The following is a 12,169-nucleotide window of genomic DNA, read 5'->3' as shown; positions in this document are numbered from 1 at the left end:
CCCACCTCTCTGCAACCCCCTTTCAGGTAATTGTAGAGAGCGATAAGGTCTCCCCTCAGCCTCCTCTTCTGCAGACTGAACAACCCCAGTTCCCTCAGCCGCTCCTCATAAGACTTGTGCTCCAGACCCCTCACCAGCTTCGTCGCCCTTTTCTGGAAACGCTCCACCACCTCAATGTCTTTCTTGTAGTGAGGGGCCCAAAACCAAACACAGGATTCGAGGTGCGGCCTCACCAGTGCCAAGTACAGGGGGACAATCACTTCCCTGCTCCTGCTGGCCCCACTATTTCTGATACAGGCCAGGATGCCGTTGGCCTTCTTGGCCACCTGGGCACACTGCTGGCTCATCTTCAGCCGGCTGTTGACCAACACCCCCAGGTCCTTTTCTGCGGGGCAGCTTTCCAGCCACTCGTCCCCAAGCCTGTAGCGTTGCCTGGGGTTGTTGTCACCCAAGTGCAGGACCCGGCACTTGGCCTTGTTGAACCTCATATAATTGGCCTCAGCCCATCAATCCAGCCTGTGCAGATCCCTCTGCAGAGCCTTCCTACCCTCAAGCAGATCAACAGTCCCGCCCAACTTGGTGTCATCTGCAAACTTGCTGAGGGTGCACTCAATCACCTCGACTGGATCACCGATAAATATATTAAACAAGACCGGCCCCAAAACTGAGCCCTGGGGGACTCCGCTTGTGACCAGCCACCAAGTGCATTTCACTCCATTCACCACCACTCTCTGGGCTCGGCCATCCAGCCAGTTTTTTACCCAGAGAAGAGTGCACCTGTCTAAGCCACGAGTCGCCAGCTTCTCCAGGAGAATACTGTGGGAGACAGTGTCGAAGGCTTTACTAAAGTCCAGGTCGACAACATCCACAGCCTTCCCCTCATCCACTGGGCGGGTCACCTGGTCATAGAAGGAGATCAGGTTGGTCAAGCAGGACCTGCCTTTCATGAACCCGTGCTGGCTGGGCCTGATCCCTTGGTTGTCCTGCACGTGCCCTGTGAGCGCCCTCAAGATGAACCTCTCCATAATCTTCCCCGGCACTGAGGTCAGGCTGACAGGCCTGTAGTTCCTCGGATCCTCCTTCCGGCCCTTCTTGTAGATGGGCGTCATGTTGGCAATCCTCCAGTCATCTGGGACCTCCCCCGTTAACCAGGACTGTTGATAAATGATGGAGAGCGGCTTGGCAAGCTCCTCCGCCAGCTCCCTCAGCACCCTTGGGTGGATGCCATCAGGCCCCATAGACTTGTGAGTGTCCAGGTGGCATAGCAGGTTGTTAACTGCTTCCTCCTGGATCACAGGGAGTTTATTTTGCTCTCCATCCTTGTCTTCCAGCTCAGGGAGCTGAATACCCTGAGGATACCTGGTCTGGCTATTAAAGACTGAGGTAAAGAAGGCATTAAGCACCTCAGCCTTTTCCTCATCCTTGGTGGCAATGATGTTCCCCCCTGCATCGAATAAAGGATGGAAATTCTCCTTGGCTCTCTTGTTGTTGTTAATGTATTTGTAAAAACATTTTTTGTTATCCCTTACGACTGTGGCCAGATTGAGCTCTAGTTGGGCTTTTGCCTTTCTAATTTTCTCTCTGCCTGACCTAATGAGGTTCTTGTACTCTTCTTCAGTTGCCTGCCCCTTCTTCCAAAGGTGATAAACTCTCCTTTTTTTTCCTGAGTCCCAGCAAGAGGTCCCCCTTCAGCCAGGCTGGTCATCTTCCCTGCCGGCTCTTCTTACAGCACATGGGGACTGCCTGCTCCTGTGCCTTTAAGACTTACTTCTTGTCCAGCCTTCCTGGACCCCTTTGCCTTTCAGGACTGTCTCTCAAGGGACCCTCTCAATCAGTGTCCTGAAAAGGTCGAAGTCTGCCCTCCGGAAGTCCATGGTAGTGGTTTTGCTGACCCCCGTCATTACTTGGCCAAGAATTGAGAACTCTATCATTTCATGGTCGCTAAGCCCAAGACGGCCTTTGACCTTCACTTCTCCCACCAGACCCTCACTGTTTGTAAACAGCAGGTCAAGCAGGGCACCTCCCCTGGTAGGCTCCCTTACCAGCTGTGTCAGGAAGTTATCTTCCACACACTCCAGGAACCTCCAGGACTGTTTCCTCTTGGCTGTGTTATATTTCCAGCAGACGTCTGGTAAGTTGAAGTCCGCCACAAGAACAACGGCTTGCAACTGTGAGACTTCTGCCAGTCGCTTGTAGAATGCTTCGTTGGTTTCTTTGTCCTGGTTGGGTGGTCTATAACAGACCCCCAGCAGGATATCTGCCTTGTTTGCCTTCCCCCTCATCCTTACCCATAAGCATTCAACCTTCTTGTCACAATCGTTGAGCTCTATACAATCAAAACACTCCCTAACATACAGAGCCACCCCACCCCCTCTTCTTCCTTGCCTTTCCTTCCTGAAGAGCTGTCCCGCTGCACAACGACTTCCAGCTCCTCCTGTTTGCTGCCCATGCTGTGTGCATTGGAGTAGATGCACTTGAGCTGGGCTATCGGTTTTGCCCCCGACATCGTCATGCCACCCCTAGGCTCATCTCTAGGGAGCCTGGCTTCATCCCCTTCCCCCTTCAAATCTAGTTTAAAGCCCTCTTGATGAGGCTCACCAACTCATAAACGAGAATCCTTTTCCCCCTTGGGGATAGTTGAACTCCATCTGCACCCAGCAGACCCGGTGCCGTGTAAACCGCCCCATGGTCAAAAACCCCAAAATTCCTCCGACGGCACCAGCCTCTGAGCCACGAGTTAACCAGGTGTGTTTTCCTGTTCCTTTCAGTGTTCCTCTCTGCCGCTGAAGGGATTGAGAAAAACACTGCCTGTGCTCCCGATCCTTCAACCAGTCTCCCCAGCGCTCTGAAGCCCCTTTTAATCGCTTTTAGACTTCTTTGTGCAACCTTGTGGCTGCCAATCTGCAAAACCAACAGCGGGTAGTAATCAGTGGGCCGTACCAGACCAGGGAGTTTCCTAGTGCCATCTCTCACCCAGGTCCCAGGGAGGCAGCAGACTTCCCTGTGGGTTGGGTCTGGTCGGAATATTGGGCCCTCTGTTCCCCTCAGAAGGGGATCGCCTATGACAGTTACCCTCCTTTTTGTCTTAGTAGAGGTAGTCGTAATGCGTGGGGCAGACTGGCTCACCCTAGGCAACCCTCTGGATGGACTTCCGTCCATATCCTCATTAGTCTGGCCCTCAAGTTCCAGAGCCCCATATCTGTTGTGTAAGAGCAGCTGGGAAGGTGGAATTAATTAATTAGTTGGAAACTGTTCATTCGAACTGTGCTTCTGTGCAGTGATTGTCCTGATGTGGTTGGGTTTGGGATCTAACGCTGTTGGGTTTTCCTTTCTTTTTGAGTGCGAAGTACTGAAATATTCATTATACATGTGTCCTCCTGGCTTCTGGAGTGCTGTGGAGGGAGATTTTTTTTCCGCCCTAAATTTTGCAGTTCCTGCCTAGTAGTACTTACTGTAGCTCCAGTGATAGAAATGGTCCTGTCCAAAAGGTGTTTCATCTGAAATGAAATGTCTGAGGGTGTTTCACAAGGGGAAAGTAGTACCACTTTAACTGTTTCACGTTTCAATTTAAAGAATACTGCAAAGCTCGAAGCACGTGCTTTCACAATGCTCTGTGGGTTCACATGTCCATCTTTATATACACACACAGACACATAGATGTGTCAGTGAGAAAACTCAAATTAATTATTTTTCTTCCACTGGAAGGTTTTACCTCTTCAATGGAGAATACTCCATTAATATTAACATACTTCATAATATCTGTTTTCAGAGACAGGAACATTTTTAATCCCCAGTCTTGCTTTGCATGAGTGTATACAGATCTACCTGTTAACTAGAGCATTGGTATCTTGAATTCTAATGGCATTTGTTTTTGTATCTCTGTGTGGTCTGTTTTCCGATTTCTTGTCTGGAAGTCTTTATCTTTACTACCTTACCTGTCTGACGCCTTCTGGAAACAATTTTCCCTTTACACCACTTCATAAACTCCTGCATCCACTAGGCTGGAGGTTCTGGGCCATTTCTCACATTTTGTAATGAATTTTCTGATCAAATTATTTTACAGGTATCACTTCATACATGCAAAGCAGTACCTAAGATCCTGGTGGATTTTTTATTGACTGTGTGTATAAAGCTCTAAGAACTTGTGACGTATTCTGGAAAGCTAAGTTGCCACTGAAATTTGCACATTTATATTTTTCAAGGCATTGAATGAAAAATCTGAAAAGGGATAAGAGTAAGATAAGAATAAGCCCATTGTTAACATTAAACCAAGTAAAATTAGAAAGAACCAAAGCATGTTTGCATAGTTAAATTTTATTTGGAATAATATCACAGTACTTTGGAATAACTACCAGATCACCAGATCTTCAGCTATGTTGAAGAATAGGTGGGTGTTATTAGAGGAACTCTCACTGGCAGTAATTTAATTAACGTCTCAGGCTTTAGATGAGTTGCCCTAATACTAAGATGACGAACCTAGAATCATAAAGTGAAGGGCCAGTATGGCTGTGTGGGTTCAAAATTTTCATCACTGGGCTACCCCTATGAATCGTAAATTAGACTCTTGCTAATCCTTCTTAAAAGACAAGTCTGTTGTAGGATGTTCATCGCGGTGGCTGAATGTGGGGGAGAAAGGCAGGGGCCTCACCCCTATGAAAGTAGATCCCCGGCACTCCAGGTGAGCTCCAGAAGCACCTGAATTCTCAAGGGAAGTGCAGCCTGGCTGCAGGAGAGGTCTGGCTGCTGAGGGGAAGGTTATTCTGCAGGGGGTGTTTAGGGCATTAAGGGAGTGGAAACAGTCCACAGAACCGAGCAGCTGAAGAAAAAAACCGAGGAGTGTTAATGGGTGACTTTGGCTGCCTCTGGGTAGGCTGGGAAAGCATTGTGATGGGGAGGGAGACTGCCGCTGTAAGCAGCGTGAGTGATTGCTTGCTGAAGCCACTAAACAGGAAAACCCGGGGAGGAGAAAAGTGCTTGGTGTCGTTCAGAAGAGCAAGCGGGGTCTTGTTTGCACGGTTGGTGCTGCAGGGACTCTTGGCACTCTTGGCCATTGCAACCGCAGCGTACTCTGATTCAGTCAACTTTCAGTAGCAGAGCAAGAACACCCACACTCCCACACAACCTCCCCCCAAATCCACTGTACTAAAGGACTACAGAAACTGAAAATGGCAATTTGACACCAATTTTTAAAAAGGACTCTGGAAAGATGTTGGTGTGGCTTTTGTCGAGAGAAATTGTGTCTGAGAGAAATCCGCTGCTGTTCATCTGAAGCACTGACAAGCGTGTGGATTAGGGTGATTTGGTTCATATGGTGTGCTCAGGTTTTCCAAAAGCTTTTGATAAGCTCCTCAGTCAGAAGATCCTAAAGAAGTGAAACTGTAGCAGGATGAAAGGAAAGATCCCCTCTGGAACTTATGTAGGAATAGACTGTTAGGCATTTCAGTGGGAGATAAGAAGTGGAATCCCACAGGGATTCCCACAGATCTGTGATGGCTGGTATATTCATAAGTGGTCTAGAAAATGTGCTAAACAGGGACATGCTGGATGTTTCTTAAACTGAGTTATCCAGGATAGGAAAAATAAAAATCTACTTTTAAAAACGTGGAAAAATCTCACAATACCGGGTGGTATTGCAGTAAAATGGCAGCCCGCATTCAGTGCAATAAGCACAAAATAATGCACATGGGAAAAAATAAACCCGAGTGTACACCGCTGAAGATGGGCTTTAAACTACCTCTTAACCGCTCAGGGAAGAGACCTCAGAGTGGCTGTCAGTAATTCTAAGAAATGTTGGCTGAGGGCAGAGCGATGCTCAAAAAAGCAAATAGATTGTCAGAAATAGCTAGGGAAGACACAGAAAACAAAATAATCATTTTGCTGTGCATTCACCTCTTGATTACTGCACACCGTTCTGGTCTCCCTGTCTAAGAAAAGGTATAGGAGAGCCCGAAAGGGACAGAGAAACCTGACAAGTGTTTTCAGAAATAGAGAACGGCTTCTGAATTGAGATTGATTAAATAGACTCTTTAGACGGGAAAAGAGAAGGTAGAAAGGCATGCGATAGCGGTGTTTAAAATCATGAGTGGCATGGAGAAAATAAGTAGCAAATGATTATTTGCGTTTCTCCCAGAACAAGAACAAGGGACGTCAGGTGGAATTACCGGGTAGTGGCTTAAGCAAACAACAGCAAACAACTTGGTCCTCACGCTGTGTGATTAAACTGGAACCAGTCTCACAGTATCTGCTGGGTGTCAAGACGTTAGATGGGCTTAAAACCGACCAGACCAATTAATGGGAAAAAAAATCCATCAGGGGCTATTAGGCAGCAAGATGACATTCCTGCCTGAGGAACTGCCTGCGTGGCAGGCTGCTGGATGTGGGGAGGATAGAGTGGAGAAAATGCCTGCATGGTTACCCCTATTTAAAATTGTTTCCCTTGGTATCTGCTGCTGGCTCCTGTCAGCGGTGGGATACTGGACTAAGTGGATCTTTGATCTGATCCGATATAATCCTTCTGCATGACGTTTTTATGGGGAATCAGTCTGGGAGAAAGGCACATAAAATACTGCAGAGACCCACAGGGTCCCGAGGCTTGATCTCTACTTAAAGAATTTAGACCTAGCCTGGATGTGCACTCGGAGTCTTGGAAGAGAAAGTATCCAGAAGGTCAGATTGATGCAGCCACCTGAGGAGGGGAGAGCCCTGAGGACTACTGTAATGAACCAAAGATACACCCATGCTTTTGGGTACTGAATTCCATTCCTTATGGGATGAGGAAGTAAAATGAATACTGGTGCTGCACCTTGCACGTTATCTCGCGGTGCATCTTGGTGGGATGGAGAGAATCACTTGGGTAAAGTGTGTTGAGTAATGCATGATACATGGCTTTCCTCATCTTGTAATTCAATGTTTTGTAGCTCTCTGAAGAGTTACTGCTCCACCTTTTGCATCGTACAGTGTATTGTTCTAATTGCTTTCTGGGCTTGTGTGTAAACACGGACATGCAGGAGCAAGCCAATATATTATCATTGGTTAGAGAATGCCACTTTAAAATAGTGATAAAATTATAGCTAAAAGTGCAACCATGAGAACTGTATTTTGGTATGAGGATAATGTCAGGCTGGAGTTAAATTGAATGCCTGTTTCTTCAGGGAGGGTAAATTTAATCAGGTGCTCAAAATCAAATTAAGGTGGAAATCAGTTTGGAAAAACACAAGAATTACAATCCAGCTAATGAGCTGAGGTAATACTGGCAAGAAATTTGCTTTCACATTGTAACATGAAAAATCGTTTCTCTAAGAGGGAGCTGCTTGTAGCTCGTGATTGCCCAGGGTAGCTCAGAGCCCGGCGTTTCCTTGAGAGAACAATTACAATGTGCCGCCCTTGCACCATTTACTTCCCCTCCATTATAGTGATACCAACAGTTATTATACTGTGATCAAGCCTGTCAGTGTTTCTATCACAGTGTTATTTCTAAGTTGGCCGTTAAGCTGGAAATGTTTTCCCAGCCCAGCCTGAAACAGCCTCTGTGGCTGGTGGCCCATGAGTGATCCAGAAGTGTCATATCTTCTGCAGAAACACAGTCTCTCCTGTGGGCATGAGTCCTTGTAAGAAGCGTCTCTACATCTGGGAATAGAAAACGGATCCCACATTTGGCTGCAGCCTTGCTGCAGAGAGGGATTGGGATTTTAATGTACACGTTATTCTGATTAACATAGGTGAGTAGAGGGGCTTCGTTCAGTGTGGTTGGAAGGGGCAGGGTCTTCCCCTGCTGATTTCCTTCCTGTACAAAGGGAAGACTTTGAAGAAGCTGTGGCTCAAAGGTACTGCTGCTGTTCTCATTCCTGAAAGTGTTCCCTTCTGGCATAAATTTACCTGTCTTATTGATGGAGACTTTGGAGATGGTGGCAAGAAGCTGCAGCCATGATTCAGTAGGAAGGGGAAAAGTGCTGCCCTGATATTACCTGGAGTTGCATTAAACTTAAACCAGCACAGTGCCTTGATCTCCTGTGACCTTTACCCATCAGGAGTTGTTAGCTAATTGAATTCAGAAGGTAACTCCCTAACTGTTTTCAAACTAAATTAACTTGCTTCAAGGGACCAACTTATGTTTGTATTTCCACAGAGATAATGAGTTTAGGCTTCAACTGAAACCTTGCCAGACAATGATGAAAAAATAAATCAATGACCTCACTCTTATCTGGTCTTAACAGGCAGGCTTTCTTTTGCTAAAAGTGACCCTGAAATGGTCTGGATTGATTCACACAAATACCGAGCCCTGCATCCTGCTAAGCAGAGCCATCCTGGGGAGCGCTTTTCTCTGCGAGGAGATCTAATCTGAACATCAGTCAAAGTGCAAGCATTTGAAAGGCAGCTTTTCTTAGATGCAAAACGAATGCTTCTGAGACATTCAAATGAGCAGTAAGATAAAGAGTTAAGGAGGAAATTAGCTTCAATACTAATTAGAGGAAAACCCGCCCCATTCTCACACTTGTGCCTGGGACTGAACAATCTCCATAGGTGTGTACTTTTCTCATTCTCCCTAGGTATATGCTTCCCTGATTATTTAATTATCTGGCATTGTTAAATAAGAAATGCTTTTCAGATGTTAAAGGGAGGTGGTTGCCTGGTGAGAACCGGTACAGCTGTTGGTGAAGATCTTCCCTTCGGTGCCTTGATTAATGGAAGAAGTAGACAGCTCAGCAATGTGCCCCTGTGACAGTGTGTACCTTCTTACTTTCTATATGGATCTCTCAAATAAAGGCTTAAATCTTCAGGTAATAAATGTGATTAATACTAATTTAACAGAATATATGAAGCAATCTGTTCAAGTATGCAGAGGTAAGAGGCAGGGGGTTTTAACTACTGGTAAAGAATCTGTAAAACCTACTCTTAAAGCCCAAATAAGAAGATTGAAATTTTGTAGTAGCAATAGCAGTAGTACTTGCAGCAACCATTTTGGCCTAATAAGAGATGTGACATTTTAGGGAGAGATGGCATCTTTTATTAAGTCATTTGATACAGGTTTTATAGTGGCACTGCTTCTTTTAACGTTGAACTTTATAGGAAGAAGTGCCCCTAGGCAAAACTCATGCCTTTCTGCTAAAAGACAGGTAAATATTGATATTCTACCCAGAGAGAGGCTTTTTCAGTGCTTTCAGGTGATTGACTAATAAAATTGGAACTGCTTCAAGTAAGGGGGCATCTGTGTCCAAGTGTAGCCAATTTGCAGACACTAAAATCGGGAGCAGTGGTTGATAGACCAGACAGTTGCACTGCTGTTTAGACGGACCTCAACAGGTTGGAGAAATGAGCTGATTGAAACCTCATGAAATTCAGCAATGGGAAAGGCCAAGTCCTGCCCCTGGGGAGGAATAACCTCAGGCACCAGTACATACAGGCTGGGAAGAAAGTTTGCAGTAAAGGACCTAGGGGTCCTGGTGGACACCAAGTTGAACATAAGCCAGCAATGTGCCTTTGTGGCAACTCTTTGCCAATGGTTTCCTGGGCTGCATTAGACAAAGTATTGCCAGCAAGTTGAGTGGGGTGATCCTTCACCTCTACTCAGCACTGGTGAGACACACCTGGAGCGCTGGGTCCAGCTATAGGCTCCCCAGTACAAGAGAGACACAGACATACTGGAGAGAGTCCAGCGAAGGGCTGTGAAGGTGATTAAGGGGCTGGAGCATCTGACATAGGAGGAGAGGCTGAGAGAGCTGGGTATGCTCAGACTGGAGAAGAGAAGGCTCAGGGTAGACCTCATCAATGTGTCTAAAAACCTGATGGGGGTGTAAAAAAGATGGAGCCGGACTCTTCTCTTTGGTGCCCAGTGACAGGATGAGGCACAAACTGAAATACAGGAAATTCCATTTAAACATAAGAATAATTTTTATTTTTATATTTTTTACTGTGAGGGTGATCTAGCACTGGCACAGGTTTCCCAGAGAGGTTGTGGAGTCTTCATCCTCGGAGATATTAAAAACCTGACTGGACACAGCTCTGAGCAACTGTCTCTTGCTGACCCTGCTCTGAGCACGGGGTTGGACTGGATGATCTGCCTTCCAACCTCAACCAGTCTATGATTTTGTGAACACAGAATACATTTTCACTCAGTGGTTAAGACCTTCTCATGGGAACATGCAAAGGAGCAGAGAACAGAGCCCAGGTGTCCTGTACGGATAGTTGAAGAAAAGGGTTTCTCTCTATTGAATCAAACTGGGCCTCTTGAGATCCTTAGCTTTTTGCCCTTTTCCTGAAAAACGAAAGTCCCATGCAGCTTTCAGACAAGTTTCTTCTTGGGGACTGGCCATGATTCCAGATTTATCAACCTGCTACCCATGCAAACTGTGAAAGATTGGCCTTTGGCTGTAGGTGACTTGCACTCAGAGCAATCTTAATTTGTGACAGAGTTTGGTAAATACTAATGCCAGCTTTCCATACCTTTTAAGATCATAGAATCATTTAGGTTGTAAAAGACATAGAAGATCATCAAGTCCAACTGTTAACCTAATGCTGCCAGGTCCACCACTAAACCATGTCTCTAAGCACCACATCTACACGTCTTTTAAATACTATCAGGGATGGTGAGTCAACCACTTCTCTGGGCAGCCTGTTCCAGTGCCTGACAACCCCTTCAGTGAAGAAATTTTTCCTAATATCCAATCTAAACCTCCCCTGGCCTAACTTGAGGCTGTTTCCTCTTGTCCTATCGCTTGTTACTTGGGAGAAGAGACCAGCACCCACCTCGCTACAACCTCCTTTCAGGTAATTGTAGAGAGTGATAAGGTCTCCCCTGAGCCTCCTTTACTCCAGACTGAACAACCCCAGCTCCCTCAGCCTCTCCTGATAAGCTTGTGCTCTAGATGTCACAAGGAAGGCAGCAAAACCATTCCAGCCTCTCTTAATCAGTGCTTATTAGGAAAATTCCTTCTTGGCCAACGTGAAATCCAGTGACTGTCTCTTGGTGGTGCATCACCTGACTGTCACTGTCCACTTGGTGCGGGCGGAAGAAGCTCAGGCTAATCTGTCCTGTCCTGGACCTAAAGCAGGATGGTGGCTTCCCATGGGTGGCTTCCCACTAGAGTGCTTGTGCAATCATCCTTTGCCCTGGGTGTGCTCAGGTTCTGTTGTGTCCCTAACCCCTGTGGGCTGATTTATCCTCAAGTGGCCCTGGTAGCGCCACCTGCAAATGGCAGAAGCAGTGAGACACGCTAACAGACAAATACTGAGGTTTGTAAATCCTGGTGGGAGCCCAGGTTTGAGGTAGTCCCTGTCTGCTCAGTACTGTGTGGGCATGCTCAAGGATTGAACTTGAAGCATCAGAGGATCTTTACAGTTGAAAATGCAGATGCCTACAGGCAGGCATGTAGCACTAGACAGTGAGTGTGTGAAACCCTCACTCTTTAGTTTTTGAGGCTCTCAGTATTGGACTGAAATGCCTACAGGGGTCAATAGATAGCTAATTTCCATCTAATCACATCACAGATAGGGTTTTCTTTGTTTTTTCTTTTTCGCCCCCAAGGGAAATACCTACCTGCTCTGTTCTACAAGTGCAGAAATGCCCGAGCCAGTGATTGTCACATTTGCCGCAGACAGGGAGCTGTTACAGTAGCGTGAGCACCTTGTTCCACCTCACCTGGCTCAGGTGTAGCACTGTACTGTTGTGGCTGCATTGTTTTTTGGGAGCTGATAGGTGTTGCGCTGGCTTGCATGTGCTGACTCAGCAGTTTCAGCACTGTGCCTTGGAGCACCAGCAGCATGGCCGAAAGGATAAATGGACCTATTAGGGAGGTCGTTTGATCTAAGCATAAAATTAATTCATTGTAACAACATCATGGGATAAAGTAAAATGGACAGAACACTCCCAAAAAATAAACCAGATACGGAAATTAAATATCATGACTCTAAGAGAGAAGCTGAAAACCTTCTATGTAATGCATTTTATTTTCCAAAAATTTGCAGTAGAAATTTTTCTTTTGAAATGGACACATTTTTGAAAATCTTGTGATCAAAGAAATTAAATTAAAATATCATCTGCCCTACTTAAAATCTTGTTATCTTTTTGTATTTTGTTTCTGTAGAAATTAAGATTAAAAGAAATGTAAGGTAAAAAAAGTAGATGTTTGAAAAACTGCTTTGGGCCATTGTCTTCAAGCAGTTGCCATAGCTC

The 12,169-nt window shown here is 45.9% G+C and overlaps 1 protein-coding gene across 1 annotated transcript in view; it reads right to left on the bottom strand.

Annotated features, from left to right (window-relative positions):
* PRDX4 (peroxiredoxin 4) overlaps positions 1-11,759 on the bottom strand; it is a 30,660-nt gene extending 18,901 nt beyond the window's left edge. The window contains 2 exon segments of the mRNA XM_059817302.1: positions 11,534-11,543; positions 11,636-11,759. Of these exon segments, the coding sequence (XP_059673285.1) occupies positions 11,534-11,543; positions 11,636-11,759 (134 nt within the window).
* Between the last annotated feature and the right edge of the window lie 410 nt (positions 11,760-12,169).

The sequence above is a fragment of the Gavia stellata genome, chromosome 1 (genome assembly GCF_030936135.1).
Source record: "Gavia stellata isolate bGavSte3 chromosome 1, bGavSte3.hap2, whole genome shotgun sequence".
NCBI classification, from domain to species: domain Eukaryota; kingdom Metazoa; phylum Chordata; class Aves; order Gaviiformes; family Gaviidae; genus Gavia; species Gavia stellata.
Note: the sequence above shows the minus strand (reverse complement) of the source record. Positions and strands in the feature narration are given on the sequence as shown.